The 18,911-nt window shown below is 31.9% G+C and overlaps 1 protein-coding gene across 1 annotated transcript; it reads left to right on the top strand.

Annotated features, from left to right (window-relative positions):
* Positions 1-12,742: 12,742 nt before the first annotated feature.
* Positions 12,743-14,652, top strand: LOC25491648 (cytochrome P450 83B1). Its single transcript, XM_013599636.3, has 2 exons — positions 12,743-13,776; positions 13,960-14,652. Exons 1-2 carry the CDS (start codon positions 12,892-12,894, stop codon positions 14,566-14,568), a joined length of 1,494 nt encoding a protein of 497 aa, XP_013455090.1. The 5' UTR covers positions 12,743-12,891; the 3' UTR covers positions 14,569-14,652.
* The last annotated feature ends 4,259 nt before the right edge of the window (positions 14,653-18,911 follow it).

The following is an 18,911-nucleotide window of genomic DNA, read 5'->3' as shown; positions in this document are numbered from 1 at the left end:
TCATGCTTTAGCTAAGGCGGCTACATTGTCAGCTAGTTTCCAATTATTATTTGTAATACCTGATTGTATTGAACACATATTGATTAATGAAATGTTTTAAGCTTCTTCTCTTCAAAAAAAAAAACTTCCAATCAAATTGTTATCTTTTAGACTTTTACCTACAGAAAAATATCATTTAATGATTGATTTTAGCGGTAGGTACAAATCTTTTTTTTTTTTTTTATTTTTTTTTTTATTAAATTTTGAAGCTCCTCTAAGTTTGAGGCCCTGTGCGGAGGACCTTGTTATACTTGCGCAGCGCCGAGCCTATTTGAAGGTTAAGTATTATTTTTATACTTTTTACCATTCTATCTAATAGATTTTGGTGTTAAAAAAGAACCAAATAATCCATGCTTATATCTTTACCGCACATTTGGCTGATCAAATTAACAAAGTGGTTTTACCTATTGAAAATAATCAAGATCAACAAAACTAGCTTACTTACATGTCAACAATAATGTCATTTCTCTATGCCACTAATTTATATTTTGGAGGTTCCTTCATGCGAAATTACTTACTGATGAAAATATCTGGTCTAGGGGATGCATTTATTTTTTCTGCTTGCTGTAAGAAATATGTTAGAAATATAATGCACATTTTTAGATGCTTCTAGAATACATTAGAAAGATATCTTTCTAAAATACGGAATAGTTAGTAGAATAAACTAATATTACACTCTATAAGAAAATATAATGAACATTTTAGAATGTAGTATTTAGAATATATATATACCTCCCACGTCAATAAATAGGCAAACATATGTGTATGCATTCAAGTCTTTGAGATGTAGGCTCTGTTTGGTAAAAATAGCGGATAGCTGATAAGCTAGCTGATAGCTTTTAACTGATAAGTTAACTGAAGTGTTTGGTAAAAATAGCGGTTCAACTAGCTGATAAATGTAAAATGACATAAAGGGTATTCTTAATTCATAATAAAAATTATATCATTAATTTAAGTATTTGTAATTTTGTAAACTAATTTTTCTTTAAAAAAATACTTTAAATTTATTAATTTAATATATCCTATGTATTATAAATTAAATAAAATTTTATTCACTAAAATTTTATCTTATATTTATTATCATTTAAGTGTTTCTACTTTATAAAGAAAATAACATTTACCTCAAAAAAAAAAAAAAAGTAGCAATAATAGAGTAATACTAATAACAGAGAATAAAGAAAATAACACTTACTTACCTCAAAAAAATAAAAAAAAAGTAACACTAATAGAATAATAGTATTTTGTTCCGTAAAAAAAAAAAACGAAGGTATATATTTTTTCAAAAAAAAAAAGGCCAGCTGATATATATACAAAAATTGGAATAAAGGGATAGTAGTCTTTATTACGTAACTTATTATAAAAATTATAATGGATAAAAATACATTTAAATGAAATAATAAGGGTAAAATTGGAAGAAAAAGTGAAAAGCTATAAGCTATAAGCTCAAACGCTACTTGGAATAGCTTCTGAAAAATAGCTTATAAGCTCGTAAAATAAGCTATAAGCTCATGGTGAAAAAGTGTTACCAAACAGAGCTTTTTTTGTCAAACGAGCTTATAAGCTATAAGTTAAAAGTTAAAAGCTCTTTTTTTGGTTTCCCAAACAGACCCGTAATGTCAACAATATTGAAGGCTTCACCACCTTATATCTCCTAAATAATAGGCTAATTACCAATGTGTTTCCTCTTGTCACATATTACTATACACTCTACCACTAGCTGTCGCATATTAGAATCAGAATATCTTTAGATTTGCATGAGTTAAGTACACTACACATAAAGATTATTAGAAGAAGTCCCATGAGCATAGCTCAGTTGTTAAGACAATGCATTATTATATGTAGAAGTTAGGGTTCGAATTCCGAACACTCCACTTATTCGTCTTATAAGGTGAATTCTAACCACTAAACTACTTGAAAAGAAAGAAAAAAAAAATTATTAGAAGAAGAAGGAGCGAGAAAAATTTATCTCATGAATACATCCTCTTCATCTTGATTTGATATTGTTAGTATCTCTCTTGAATTACTATAGGATAGAATCTTCTGCTCCTTTTTTATCAAATCTCATTGAATAAACATAGAATGACATCATATTAGAGACATTGTCATAGAAGTCACTAAAATGGTAGTACGACATATATTTATAAGGAAAGTGGAGAAAGAACTTACCTTTTTCGGTTTTTTTCTAGATTACCCTCTCTTATTTAGAGGGTATTTTACCCTCTCATGATATCAACCAATCAAAATGTAATATATATTGGCAACATTAAATGTCATAAATGAGTCAATTTTTTTCTAAAAAAAGAATCAATTATAATCATAAGGTAACTTTTAATACTTTTAATTTTTATTTAATTATAGACATGATTACATTAGAGATCCTTTATCTTATTTATTTGTTACACTTGGGTCCTTTATCTTTATTTTTTTCCGCTCAGGTCTTTTATCCTCTTATAAAAGCACATATACACCATTTTTCTCATTTTTTTTATTAAAAAAAATACATAATTTTATTTTTTAAAATATCTTTTTATTAAAAATGAAACAAATCCAGAAATATGATGAAGATGTTCATCATCTTCATCTTCTTCCATTGAATCTTCATCGTCTTCATTGAATCAAAAAAATTTCTACACAAATATATCTCCAAATATCATGAATTAATGTTATATTCACCTCAAATCTTCCTTTAAACACAAAAATCAAACCCCTATAGAGAAAGAGATTTAGTTTCATCACCAAAAAAGAAAAATTAGTTATATAAATTGTCACGCTGTATATTATTATTATTATTATTATTATTATTATTATTATTATTATTATTATTATTATTATTATTATTATTATTATTATTATTATTATTATTATTTTCTAACTCAATATTCAAGCCCGACATAAAAACAACCCCAAAATTGATAGCAGCTTTGCACATCAATTTTGTTGTTTCCAGAGCAATCTTAACTTTCGTAAAGCCTAACCCTTCCGTCAGTGACTAAGCCTCCACCATCCGCCTTGCAACATTTGTGAAATTAAAGTTTTGATTTTTGTGTTTAAAATAAAATTTGAGGTGAATATAACATTAATTCACGATATTTGGAGATATATTTTAGTAGATTTTTTTATTTAAAGAAGATGATGAAGATTCAAAGGAAGAACATGAAGATGATGAACATCTTCATCATAGTTTTGGATTTTTTTTTCAGTTTTAATAAAAATATATTTTTAAAAATAAAATTATGTATTTTTTAATAAAAAAATGCGAAAAAAGATGTATATGTGCTTTTAAGAGAGATAAAGGACCTAAACGGGAAAAAATAAAGACAAATGACCAAAGTGTTACAAATAAATAAGATAAATGACCCATAATGTAATATTGTCTTCATTATATTTAGGTGTTCAATCATAATTAATTTACACTACAAGACTGGCTTAGAACAATAAAAATTTCACATTAAATTTCTTTAATCTGAATGTTCTTAAATTTATCAGTTATATTCATAAAATTTATTCCTCCCATTTTGATTGTTCAATTTTGTTGTTCCCAAAAGCCGCATTTTTCAATTTTCGTGAGAATCGTCATGATTTCAAATATCATGAGAATTGCCGTTATTTCCAGTACAACGTCAGGTATGATGACTTGATTTTTCTTGGTTGTGAGGTAGTTAATTAAAACAATCGAGTAAATCATCCGTTGTACTTTGAGGGCTGCTAGCAGGTGTTGCCGCTGTGATGTTGTGGAAGTTTGCTAGCATTTTTTTGGTTGTTGCTGAAATGATTATGTAATGAGGCTTTTGTTCTTTTATTTGGACTTAAAGGCTTTTGCTGATAGTGAGACAGGTCTATGCGTGTTAACAGATTTTATTAAGTTGACTGCTTAAATAAAAAAAAAAAAGTCACGATACCTGACGCGGTTCTAAAAACAACGACAATTTCCACGATAATTGGAAATTGCGGCAATTTGAAACGACAAAATTGAACAATCAAAATGGGAAGAAGAATGAAAAAGAAACAAAAATTGATCAATATGGAAGAATAAAGAAGAAGAAATTTGAAAGAATGAGATGTTTTTGTTCTTACGTTCGGGGTTCTGGAATGGAAGAAATTTTATGAATGTAAATGATGAATTTAAGGACATCCAGATGAAAGAAATTTGATGTAAAATTTTATTTGTTATAAGTCTTGTAGTGTAAATTAATTAAGATTGAACACCTTAATATAAAAAAAAAAATTAAATCATTTGTTGTTTAAAAAAAAATTAAATAAAAATTAAAAATATTAAAAGTTACCTTATGATTAAGATTAACTCTCCTTCAAAAAAAAAAAATTAAGATTAACTCTTTTATTTTTAGAAAAAATTTATTCATTTATTTGACATTTAATGTTACCTATGTATATTACATTTTGATTAGTTGATATCATGAGAGGGTAACGTAGGCTTCACCATCTTTTTCACATAGAGTTACACTTACATTGGTTCTATTATCCTATTGAATAGTCATAAGATATAAAATCATACCCTTTTACGAAGAGTTGAATGGTTCATTTATCATGGATTCATTTAACTATAGACTTATACTATTCAAACCCACTCACCATGTGATATCTAATATTCAATAATCACAAGATGAATATTTTATAATTCGTTGAGATATCATTCAACCAATGTTTAATATATTAATAGAAGACATCGTCAGCTTTGGGTCAATAGTCAATATGATTTTGATGTTCTTGTAAAATAAAAAATTGACTGCTTTTTTCTCATCCTATAAATTTTTTGCGCGTCTTATGCAGTTCGGATTGTAGAGTCCAAACGGCGTAAACATCCCATAAAAACATCCAAAAACATGTTGTAACATTTTAGATTTTAAACTTCAAATAGGACACTCGAAAAACTTATAGGGTTAAAAAAATTATCACTTAAAAAATTATATACGGACCTAGAAAGCCTGATTTCATTATTGAGGTTAGTGCCAAGAAACTAGTTGGATAATGGCCAACCCTGATTGCTTGCTATTGGCAATCCTTCATTGGCTGCTTGTGGCACAATGTTTTAGGATTTTTACAGCTGTTTTTATTTTAGACTGAGTACATAAATTATTTAATAAATTATTTAATGAACGTATAAATTAATTGTTGTGCAGACACTTTGGCTTCCTTGGGACATACTGTGACTTCCAATACCTGGTTCCGGACTATGCCGGCTTCTCTTTCGGTACATTTTGCTCGAGACAGAAATGGCCTGCCTAACTATAGATTTCCGTAGGCATCTCTTGTCTGCTTGTTCTCCTTTATTTTTTATTTTGGCTTGAGGGTTTTGGCCTAGTCCCCCCTCTTTTGTACATATTTTTCTCCTTTTTTTTTATTAATATTATTTATTAGGTTGGCGGTAGAGGATTGGCGTTCTGTGGGGTGCCAACTTAGTTGGGATGCTACAGTTACACCTTGATGCCTAACCTTCCTATTGGCCTATCAAAAAAAAAATTGTTTCTTGTAATTAGGACGAGTAATTGTTTTCAATATATGCAATGGTACTAATTTTGTTGCAGAACTCACTGTCATGACTTATGACAATAGCAATTGAAAATACTAAGCTTAAAGGTTGGAGCAAACCAGAGACAGATTCAATGTTAGCAATTCTTGCTTTTGGTAACAAAAACGTTTTCCCGTGGAAGCTTAGGAACAATTGTAGTCCTCCTTGTAAGGGTTCCATATTTCAATATATGAAATTATTTGCCGTTCAAAAAATATATTTATATATTCCTCTAGTTTTATTATGGATGATTTTTTAAGAGATAAATGTGATCTTCAAAACTATTGTTTTTGCTAGATTTTTGTTGGATTTAGGTTTGTTCCCCCCAACTGTATACTTTTCATTTTATTTATTTATTAAAATTTAGGGATATTCTGCAAATAATGATTGGTGTAGATTATTAGCCGAAATATCTGCTTCACCAAGATGATGTTTTTACACTCCTCACAGTTTGTTTAAAAAGAAATCTTAAATCAAGGAAAAAATTAATTCAATTTTATGTGAGAAGAGTATTTTTCTTTTTTTCTTTTGTGTCCAAATAATTTGGTTTGAGTTGAAGATGAATTATTTCAAATTTTCGTAAAATATGCTAGTTTAATATGGATCTTTCAAAAAAAAAAAAAAAGGATCAAAAAGTGGACCTATATATACCAATCTAAATAAATAAAATTAATTTTAAAATAATAAAAAATGAGAAGGATCCATATTTTGATACTTTTTGAGATCGGTTCATATTATAGGCATCACGTGTTTTAATATTTAAATTCACCTACTATATTGGTAAATTTATATATATATATATATATATATATTATATTACACTCAAATTAAAATTTTGTTTTATTTCAATTATAATTTATGATAATATATAATAAACTTAATTTATATTTCAAGTTCAAGATACTATTTCATATTTTAAATTTTTGAAATTTAATTCCAACTTTTAAATCAAGATAAGTATGTTTATCTTGGTTGACGATGTGGTGGTGGAGGGAGTGGAACCTATTCGTAATGCCGTTTTCTCTAATTTTGCTAATCATTTTCAGGAGGTGACTATTAACCGCCCCTCGGTGTCTAATATGCATTTCAGATCGTTATAAGTGGCAGAGAGTGTGAGTTTAATAAAGCCTTTCTCGGTTGATGAAGTTAAGGCAGCTGTGTCGGATTCTGATAGTTTTAAGAGTCCGGGCCCCGATGGTATTAATTTTGGCTTTATAAAGATTTCTGGATGGACTTGAAAGAGGATATCATGAGATTTGTGTCTGAGTTTCATCGCAATGGTAAATTATCTAAAGGTATCAACACTACTTTTATTGCCTTAATTCCTAAAGTTGATAGCCCTCAGAAGCTTAATGACTTTCGTCCTATTTCCTTGGTGGGGAGTATTTACAAAATTTTGGCAAAATTGCTAGCTAATAGGCTTCGAGGGGTAATTGACTCTGTTGTTTCCGACTCTCAATCGACTTTTGTTAAAAATAGGCAAATTCTAGATGGGATTTTGATAGCTAATGAGGTTGTCGATGAGGCTCGTAAAAAGAAAAAAAGACCTTATGTTATTTAAAGTGGATTTTGAAAAGGCATATGACTCGGTTGATTGGGGGTATTTGGATTCTGTTTTGTCCAAGATGTCTTTCCCTGTTCTTTGGAGAAAATGGATAAGAGAGTGTGTCAGTACCGCTACAGCTTCTGTCCTTGTGAATGGCAGTCCCACTGAAGAGTTTTAGTTAAAGAGGGGGTTGAGGCAAGGGGACCCGTTGTCTCCTTTTTTGTTTTTATTGGCGGCAGAAGGTCTGAATGTTTTGATGAGGTCGCTGGTTGAGACTCGTTTGTTTACTGGTTATAGCATTGGGGTAGTCAATCTGGTGTTTGTGTCTCACCTCCAATTTGCTGATGATACTTTGTTGTTGGGTACTAAAACTTGGGCCAATGTTCGGGCAATGAGGGCGACTCTTTTTATCTTTGAGGCTTTGTCTGATTTGAAAGTTAATTCCCACAAGAGTTCGTTGGTTGGGGTTAATATCGTCTCTTCCTGGTTATTTGAGGCTGCGTCTGTGCTAAATTGTAAAGTGGGAAAGGTGCCTTTCTTATACTTGGGTATGCCGATTGGTGGGAATCCTCGACGTTTGTGTTTCTGGGACCCTGTTGTGAATCGTATAAAAACTAGACTGTCAGGTTGGAATAGTCGTTTCCTCTCTTTTGGTTGCCGTTTGGTTCTTCTCAAATCTGTGTTGACCTCTCTGTCTGTCTATGCTCTTTCCTTCTTCAAAGCTCCGTCAGGTATAATCTCTGCCATTGAATTTTTATTTAATAATTTTTTTTGGGGTGGAGTGAGGATCACAGGAAAATGTCTTAGATAGATTGGAGTTCTGTTTGTCTCCAAAAGGAGTTTGGAGGGTTAGGGGTTAGACAGTTGAAGGAGTTTAATATTGCCTTACTAGGGAAATGGTGTTGGAGGATGTTAGTGGATAGGGGTGGTTTTTGGTATAGAGTTTTAGTCGCTCGTTATGGCGAGGTGTGTGGGAGGTTGGAGGATGGGGGCCGGAGTTGTTCTTCTTGGTGGCGGGAGGTGGGGAGGATTAGGGATGGGGACGGTGGTGTTGGGGGGGGGGGGGATTGGTTTAAGGAATGTGTTAGTAAGAAGGTGGGGGATGGTAATGATACTCTTTTTTTGGTTTGATACTTGGTTGGGGTCGATACCTTTGTGTGTTCGTTTTCGTAGGTTGTTTGAGCTTTTTGAAAATAAATATGTTATAATGTCAGAGATGTTTTCTCTTGATGTTGAGGAGGGAGGTGAGGCGTGGCAGTGGAGGCGGAGATTGGGCGTGGGAGGAGGAGATGTTAGAGGAGTGTAGGGCTCTTCTGCTTGATGTTTCAGACCAGTGGCTGTGGCTCCCGGACCCCTCGCAGGGCTACTCTGTTCGGGGGGCTTATTCTGTGTTGACTTCTAAAGATTTGCCGATGGTGGACTCGGTAGCAGAGATGATTTGGCACAGACAGGTTCCTTTGAAGGTATCAGCCTTTCCTTGGCGGCTTCTTCGTGATCGGTTGCCTACCAAATCGAATCTGATGTATAGAGGTGTAATTCCATCAGAAGCTGGTTTGTGTGTCTCTGGTTGCGGTGCTTTGGAATCGGCGCAACATTTGTTTCTCTCTTGTTCGTACTTTGCTTTACTTTGGTCGTTGGTTTGTGATTGGATTGGTTTTGTTGGAGTGGACACTAATGTTTTGTCTGATCACTTTGTTCACTCAACAGGTGGAAGTAAGGCTACTCAGTCTTTTTTTCAGCTTATTTGGCTTCTTTGTGCCTGGGTCTTATGGACTGAACGTAACAATATGTGTTTCAATGATTTTATTACTCCTTTACCCAGGTTGCTTGATAAAGTAAACTATTTGTCTTTAGGTTGGTTGAAAGCTAGAAAAGCTTCTTTTTTGTTTGGAACTTTTAGTTGGTGGTCAAACCCGTTATAATGTTTGGGTATTGGCTAACTTGGTTTTGTTGTTGTACAGAATTCTGAAGTAGTCTTTGTGGCACGTCTTGTGCTATTGAGACTATTGTTGTTAATATAATTCCATTTTTGATTGTTAAAAAAAAAACATAAGTATGTTTATAATTAAAAAAACTAATTCAAAATTTAATTTGGTATAATATATATCAAGTTTCATATAAGTGAGATGATTCATATACCTAATACAAAAGTTACCCGTAAAGATGAGCTCGCCAAATCACTTATATATATATGTTCTTAGCCAATGTAATGATTTTCTAACATTTTTTTATCTTAGTCGATAGTTTTGCTTACATGTGACTGATTGTTTGTATCGAAATAATTGAGCAAGACATTGTTGGTGAGGAGAGAATGTAGAATACAAGTATACACATTGTGGTAGGATTTTGGATGAAAAATGTAGTCTTCAAATCACGTGTGTGGTTGCCTAACTCCATGTGACAATTCTTGATATGCTTAAGGCTTTTATGCCCTAACCAACACATACTTATCGATCCAGTATTTCTTGATCCTAATAATGCAGTAGCTAGCTTAAATTGAAGTAGCAAAACTTGGGTGAGAAAAATGGTATGTTTTTTTCTTCCTTTAATAAAAGCAAATGAGTTAGGTTCTTGTGTAAATAGAGGAGTCGTGTCGTATGTGACTCATTCAAGTATTGATTTTATTTTTGGCATTTACTTGATGATGAATACATATTTGTCATTTTGTATTGATATTTTTAATGTGAAATCTTGGTCCCTCTCAGTGATGGAAGTTGTTTGTGGGTTTAATTATGCACTACAATTCGGTCTTGCTTTTATTTTCTCTTATCTGTATGTCTTTTAACCTAATATTAGCATTTCTTGCGTTAGGAATTAGTGTGTGATTAATAAATTTACCTAATTCCTTCAAAATTTTTTTTTTACCTAATCTTAGCATTTCTTGTGTTAGGCATCACTGTGTGATTAACAAATTTCACGCTTAAAAAAAATAATCTTGTATTGATATTTTATTTTCCAAGTAAATTAGTGGCTAAAAAATCACCCATAAAATGAATAAGTGCAAAATCAGGATTTAAACTTCCGTACCTGTATACGACAACATCCCTTGTCAACTATGTTATGCATATTTTAGATGTTTGTTCGAGATGTTATAAATCACGGCAATATAAAATTAATAAAATACAATTTGTGAAATGTATAAGTATTCGTCAAAATAAGTTTTTTTTTTTCATAAGCGTAAAATATATCTATTTTTAAACAAGGAAAAATGAGATATATTAACAAAAAAATTTGGTCTCTACCACAAGTAGTGCCTAAGGAAACAAAACAAAGTTACAACAAAGATTCCAGATAAACCAACATAAGTCAAAAACGAAAAAAAAAAAAAAAAAAAACATCAACCAATCCCCAAACAAATAAGGGGATGCTGCCACCACATATGATAACCAAAAGGAAAGCACATATTTTTTGCTTTTAGCCATCGGAGGGATGTAATCTTAGTCTTCTCAAGGAGTTGCGCTGCTGTTTTAGTTGTGTTGGCAAAAAGTCTTTGGTTTCTTTCATTCCAGAGAACCCAAATACCACAAAGCCAAATCAAATGTAGGAAAGACCGTCGTGGAGCGTAACCACATGAAGAGTGAACAAATTGATAATAATGATCCGTAACCTGTTGAGGATCCAAATAAAACACACCAATCCAAGTCTTAATTTGTTGCCAAAGATTGCCAAAAATAGGATAGTGGATTATTATATGATCTATTGTTTCATTTTGGCCACATCCTGTAACACACAATTGGGAGTCACTAATTATAACACCTCGTCGCACGAAGTTATCCTTTGTCGGCCATATGTAAGCGCAAAATATATTAAAAAAAGAGGAAAGAAAAAAATAGAAATCGATTACGAGGACATAAACCAAACCCAAGTCTCGTAAGCGTACATCTCCATTGGTCGTTAATTATGGACAATATTACGTGCTAGGGTCGGGGTTTAAAACCTGAATTCTCTACTTCTCTAGACTTAAAGCGTGTGAATATAGCTATTAAAATAATTGGTAGAAAAAATAAATAAAATAAACAATACACAAAAGAAAATGTGACTTAAGTCACGCAGAGCTATAAGGTGCGTGAGTTAAGTCACACTGTGTGACTTAACTCATGCAGGAGTATTTTCGGAAGTTCAGCTGGGCGCAAGTGAATTTTGTTGGAAGAAGAGCAGAATACTACAAAAATATTTACTCAGCATGCATTTAGGCTTCTAAGTAGGATCCTTCCGAACAACTATCTCTAGATGAGTTTTAATCAAATTAAGGCCCCGTTTGGATTGGCTTATTTTGAGCTTATGCGGGCTTATCTACTCCTATAAGCCTTTTTAAAGGTGTTTGAGTAAATAAATAAAAATAGCTTAACGTAGTTTCATAAGCTGCTTATGCCATATTTTAATAAACCTAAATTTTCAGCTTACCCTTCAGCTTAACAAGGAACTTATGAATTTATGTAACCTCCTTCGATTCTCTCTGCATCCACTTTTTCAAAATATATATATATATTGTTTTTAGAAAAAAAAACATATATTTTAATTATAATGTTAGTTATCTTTGGCGGTGCATAAGTAACAAAATTGTTATATACTTATCTTACTAAAATAACACATGTAACTACATTTTTTTTTTATCTTTTTAAGAAAGATTTTTATTATTTTTTTGTTACGTAACAAAATGAAGCTGAATAAAAAAAAAACTTAACTTAACTTGTCTTTTTTTTTTTTTGTAACAAACTGTACACTGATATCTATTTATATGGTAAGTTTACAATCATAATTTCTCAAGTTTATTTATACAGAGTGTTTACGCAGCATACAATTATGTAACTTTGATATTTTTTTAAGGACGAAGATTGACTATATATATATATATAATTAAATATATTATAATATTTTTTTTTACATCTTGATTAGTTTTATCAAAATAAATCTTGATAATTGTGGTTCGATTCTTTGATTTTTTTTGTTAAATTAAAAATATTTAAAATTTCGATAATTGCTTGTGTAATGTCACATCCAAACACTTCAATTTAGGTAAGTACCTTTTAGTGTACATATCCAAACATAAATAACTTATCAAGTAGAAGAGCCTACGTGTCAGTTCTTAACTGTTTTTTAGCTTATCATAAAACCGCAACCAAAATCGAAGGATTTTACTCAACTACTTTGATAAAATCAATATAAGAAATTATAAAATCGCAAAACAATTCTATTATATATAAATCATCAAATAATTATTAGGAATACTTTTTTTTACCACCCAGTAACTATGTTGTTTTCCTTTTGTTGTTGTTTTTCCAAGTAACTATGTTGTTTTTCCTTTTGTTGTTGTTTTGTGCAAAGAAAAGATTTAAAAAAGGTTATAATATACAAATATCACCACAAAACAATTCTTTTATATACAAATCATCAAATAATTATCAGGAATACTCTTTTTTTTAATCATCTCTTTGCACACTTCTTTTAGATAAATGTTAAGAACATTTTCTTTTTAACACTACTTTTATATTGATTTGGGACTTGAGAGTGTGCTCCTCCTGAAGGTCTCAAGTTCGATTTCCCCCGATGCTAATTTGGGTCGGTTAATTTAACTTCTTAAAAAAAAAAAAATCCATTTTCAAAATATAGGAGCTGCATGAGTGGATGTAGAATCTAAGCTATTAACTGTAGGCCTAAAACCAGGTTATATATACATGCGTATGTTTTATCATTCTAAGTCAAAGTTAACGATTTTCTATCAACAAAGAAAACAAAGTTAACAACTAAATCTCTTTTTCCTTTTCATAGTTAAGTGATAATGTTGTCACTACTTCTGCTTGTTTTGTGCCTAACTTTTCCATTACTTCTGTTCTTCCAGAAACGTAGAAGAAGCCTCAATGAACCTCACCCACCTGGTCCTAGAGGCCTACCCATAATAGGGAATCTTCATCAACTAGACAATTCTATTCTTTATCTTCAATTTTCAAAACTTTCAAAAATTTATGGACCAATATTTTCACTTCAACTAGGTTTAAGATCAGCTATTGTTGTTTCTTCGGCTGAAATTGCGAAAGAAATATTTAAAAATAATGATCAAGTGTTTTCTAATAGACCTGTGTTATATGGCCAGCAAAAATTATCTTATAATGGGTCAGACATTGCATTTTCTCAATATAGTGATTTTTGGAGAGAGATAAGAAAACTTTGTGTTATTCATATATTTAGCGCCAAGCGTGTGTCATATTATTCTTCTATAAGAAAGTTTGAGGTGAAGCAAATGATAAAAAATATTTCTAATCATGCTGCTTCTTCAAATGTTACAAATTTGAGTGAGATATTGACTTCTCTATATAGTACAATGATTTGTAGGATTGCTTTTGGGAAGAGGTACGAGGAACAAGGGATTGAGAGGAGTAAATTCCATGGAATGTTGCATGAGTTTGAGGCCTTGATGACAGCTTTCTTTGTTTCTGATTATATTACATTCATGAGTTGGATTGATAAACTTAGGGGATTGCATGGTCGTCTTGATAGAAATTTCAAGGAGATGGATGCATTTTACCAAGAGGTTATTGATGAACATTTGGATCCAAATAGACAAAATACAGATGGAGAGTTTATTGTTGATGTCTTACTCGAATTGATGAAACAACGTTTGTTTTCAACTGATCTCACTTTTGATCATATCAAAGGAGTCCTCGTGGTATGTTGGTCTTGATTCCTTTTCGAATTTGATATTTTTTACTCACTTTAAATCCACTATATCAAAGAATATTCTCTTGTAAAATGGCGGTATCAGTTATGTTGCGAACTTTTATCTTGTTAATAGTAAGTATTTTACAAAATCTTTAAAGAGTACTTAACTACTCGTATTCTTTATGTTTAGGACATGCTTGTAGCCGCAACAGATACCACGTCTGCCACGATAGTGTGGGCTATGACTGCCCTAATAAAAAACCCAAGAGTAATGAAGAAAGTACAAGAAGAGATTAGGGGATCAAGAGTTAAAAAGGATTTTCTAGACGGAGATGATCTACAAAATTTCGTCTATTTGAAGGCGGTGATAAAAGAGACATTGAGATTGTACCTACCAGCTCCATTGCTTTTGCCAAGAGAAACAAGGGAAAAGTGCATTGTAGGTGGCTACCATATTCCTGCAAAAACAATAGTATATGTGAATGCTTGGTCTATTCATAGAGACTCTGAAATTTGGAAAGATCCGGAAGAGTTTTATCCTGAGAGATTCTTAGAGAGTTCTATAAATTTTCTTGGACATGATTTTGAATTAATTCCGTTTGGAGCAGGCCGTAGAATTTGCCCAGGTATTTCTGTTGCAGTTGCATCGTTGGAACTTACCCTTGCTAATCTTCTCTATTCATTTGATTGGGAATTACCACATGGGTTGGTAAAGGAAGATATTGATACAGAAATGTTGCCAGGGATCACTCAACACAAGAAGAATCATCTCTGCCTTGTAGCCAAAGTCCCTATGTAGATTCTATTTATTGCAACTCTTAGTTGGGTTTTCAAATAATTTTCTATTTAAAATGCCTTTGTACTTGTGGCATTGTTTCAATAATCTATTATGAATTATAATCTATCTATTATCAATAATAACCTATAAAAGTTGAATAATGATACTGTCACTTAAGCTTCTATATTTCTGTCAAACGATATTTTTAGTATTTGAAGATTTTGAGTCTACTGACAGGGCGGTTTTAAAACTTATGGATGATTTATCTATCTTTGGAAATACTTTTGATAACTTCCTTAACCACTTAGATATCATTCTGAAAATAAAAGATGTGTTGAAACCAATCTTGATTTAAAATTGAAAAAGTTCCAATTTATGCTCCTAGCGCACGTGCACCGCATGTGGCCCTGTGCGCCACACGCATGGTGCATTAAAACGGTGCTTTTCAGCAGGGTATTGCACACCTGGGGCATATGGCAGCACACCCGGGGCCCGTAGCACCACCTTCAAACGTGTTTTCGCTTTTTTCTTCGTCTTTTTTAGTGTTTTTTCCCTCATAATTGTTTTTGGTCTTGAGACAAAAAAAAATCAACTTGTAATGTCTTAGAGACCTATTGAATATTCATTCATTGCCTTCCCAATTCTTTATGAGGTGTCTTACTTTGCCAAATTACATGATTTACAATGAAATACATAAAAAACAAACCCAAGAATTGCTTGGTTTTGGGAAAACTTGAATTACATAACTTGATCTGAAAACATTGCAAAATGTTCCTTAAACAATATGACTTGTTTTAAAAATCCTCTAATTTGGGTCAAATGATAACTAAAATGACTGAAAAATATGCTAAAAATAACGTAAGATGACATGTCATCAATTCTACAATGAGATTTTTGGTGGCCTACCATGTTCAAGGATTGAATATAATTTGTGAAGAATCGTGACAAATGCCAACGTACATGTAGTATAGTCAAGAGGAGTGAAATTCCCTTAATAAAATTCTAGAGATTGAACCTTTTGACTGTTGGGGCATCGACTTCTTAGAAAACATTGTTGCAACTTCGAGGAAAGATTGATATAAGAAGTTGGACGATGCGTTATGAACATATAGAAATGCATTCAAGACACATCTTGGCATGTCACTGTATCAACTAGTTTATGGGGAATCTTGTCATGTACTCATGGAGTTAGAGCATAAGGCATATTGGGAATTCAAGTTCCTGAATTTTCATCAAACACTAGCTCGAATGAAGAGGTTGCTGAAAGTGAATGATTTTGAAGAGATGCAGTTACAACTTACAAGCTTATGAGAATGCAGTCATTTAGAAGGAGAAAACTAAGACGTACAATGAAAAGAATTTGATAGAGAGAGTTCTATATTGGCTAACTAGTTTTATTAATCAATTCATGGTTGATATATTTCCTGGGAAGTTAAAGTCCAACTAGTCTAGTCCATTCGTGTTCAAAGATGTATCATCTAATCAAGTAGTTGAAATACAATAACCTAACACCACCTCCACATTCAAAGTGAATGAGCCTAAGGGTCAAGCTAGTGACGCTAAAGAAGTGCTTGATGGGAGGCAACTCATCTTCTTTTTTTTTTTTTCTTTTTTTTATTTAGTTTTTTTAATATTTAGTAAAAAAACTCCCATAGCGCAAAATCATGACAAGATTTGGTCAGGTAGTGGTGCGATTTAAGAATGAGAAAACATGTTCTCAGTTCGTCAAAAATCAAAACTTACATGGATCACGATGCAATTTTTGAATTTTAAATTCCCAGATGTCTTTACAAAAGGAATTGCAGGGCGATTAAGGCTGATCGTGACGCGATTAATACCGAGATTGTGATTTTAAATTCTCTCTAGAAACATCAGAACCTACGAAAACCAACTTATTCAACCATCATCATCACTATCTATCACCATCATCATCATCATGTTCGCTGTTGGTGGATTGATTGCTAACAACATCAACACATTGTAGATTCAAAGTTGGAGGTTTTAAGGCATAGTATTTATCATCAATGAAACTTTCCTTGATTGTGTTTTCAAAGACACCAATGGATAGCAAGGTATTAAGGAGTTGTTAAATATTGTGTTTACGGCATTTTTTTTATCAGGATATTGTGTTTACGACTGCTCATGCGGTATTTGTATTAGGTTGCAGTTAATTTTAATTTAGTAATTTATGTTCAGTTTACATGTTGTTTGTGGTAGTTCTAAGAAATTATTGTTTTTATGAATCAAGTGTGTATGGACGCATATTTGGATGTGCGGGAAGCAATGGACAAATATTATGAAATTCATGTACTTACGAACAATCCCACCGTGGCACAAATAAAAGAGTAAAAGGAACATAAACAAAGAATGCAAAGGCCTGCGTGTTTGCTGATAGATCAACCATTATTTTAACATGAATTGTGTCCTTGAAATCAGCAGAGGAGATATGAGATTATTTCAAGAAAGAATATGAAGCTGATGAAAGAATTAAATACATGCAAGCCTTGAACTTGATAGGGAATTCGAACTTCAAAGAATGAGGGATTTCGAGATGATTCAAAATTACTTTGAAAAGCTTCTCAATATTGCAAACAAGGTGAGATTTTTGAGATCGTAATTCGCTGACTCAAGAATTGTTGAAAATGTTCTGGTAATGGTACCCGGAAGTTATGAAGCAACCTAATGTTGTAAATTCAGCAAGTGCATCAAATCATACTCAAGTAATAAAGTAGCAAGTTATCGTCTCCATAGGGATTGTCGTTCAACTTGGTAGTTATATCATACCTATATACTTACTCTTTTCAACCGACTTACATTCCTCATCTTTACAAAGGTAGCACGAGGTGCTCATAGGAGTTGAGATTTCAATGGCATTATGCATTCCAAATTTCTTGAGTAGCTCTTTGCAATACTTGGATTGATTTATGAAAATTTCATTTTTTGTTTTTATGAACTTGTAGACCGAGGAAGTCACCCATCATAGACATTTCTAATTTAATTTGCATAATTAGTTGCACCAAAGATAGTGGCATCCACCTAAATTTGAACGAGTAAAATTTCATGCTTTAATTTTTTATACAAAGAGTTGTATATACTTTTCCTCTTTCAAAATTATTTTCAACTAAAAATTTGCTTAAACGGTTATATCAAGCTCAAGGTGCTTGTTTCAATCTATACAAAGCCTTTTTTAATCTGTAAACATGATTTGAAAATTCAAAAAATTTAAAATTAGGGGGTTGAACAACATACACTTCTTTTTGAATATAACCGATAGAAAAAGCACTCTTAAACTCCATTATGCAAGAGAATGCAAGAAGCATGTGAATGGCTTCTAATCTAATTACGGTGGCATAGGTTTCATCAAAACCTATGCCCTCTTGTCGATTGTAACCTTTGGCAACAAATATTGCTTTATTTCTTATCATTACACCATTTTCATCAAGCTTGTTTTGAAAAACTCATTTGGTTCCAATCACTATAATATCTTTTTGTCTAGGAACAAGTTCCAAAACACTATTTCTCTCAAATTGATTTAACTTCTCTTGCATGGCAAGAGTCCAATGTTCATCAACGACAGCTTCATTGATGTCATTAGGTTCAATTTGATAGACAAAAGCTTTATGATTACATTCTTCATTTGAAGAGTTTCGAGTAGTTACCCAATTTTAGATACTAATGTTGTCAAGAGGATGGTTCTTGGAGGATATCCATTCTTTTGGTAAGTCTTGGTGAGGTGCTTGCTCATTATCTTCCTTACCTTTTGTCTTTGTCCTCTTGATGACTATTTTCCAAAATTTCTACAAGATCATCACCATCCTTTATTATAAATTCTAAAAGCTTTACTAGAAGTGGAATATCTTAGAAAAATAATGATCATCATCTTTAGCATCAAACTTGCCAAGATTATCTTTACCACATTATTTAAAACAAAACATTTACATCCAAAAACGTGAAAATGGGATATATTGGGCTTTCTTCCCTTGTAAATTTCATAGGGTGTTTGTTTTAGAATAGGTCTTATTTAAAAGAAGCATTTACTTGTTTTCCTTTTTGACAAACGTCGCATAATTTTTCTTTTTCAAATTGGAGCTTTGGTAAACTAATTACTAAATCCTTGCAGGCTAATTTATTTAAATGATCCTTGTGAATCTATGCCATAACCAAGTTTTATTTAAATGATATTCTTTAATAATAGAGTTATTTTGTACCCTTCAGATACAAACTCAAATACCTCCTTGTACCCTTCCCAAAAGTGGCACATTGTAAAAAGTTTAGACTCTGAAGAAACTTTATGAACACTTGAGATAATCTAAGTCATGTCATTGCTGCCAGGTAAGTGATAGGATCATTATGGTTGGATTAAA

This window comes from Medicago truncatula, chromosome 4 (genome assembly GCF_003473485.1).
Source record: "Medicago truncatula cultivar Jemalong A17 chromosome 4, MtrunA17r5.0-ANR, whole genome shotgun sequence".
NCBI lineage: Eukaryota > Viridiplantae > Streptophyta > Magnoliopsida > Fabales > Fabaceae > Medicago > Medicago truncatula.
The sequence above is the reverse complement of the archived record's forward strand: the minus strand, read 5'-3'. Positions and strand labels throughout refer to the sequence as shown.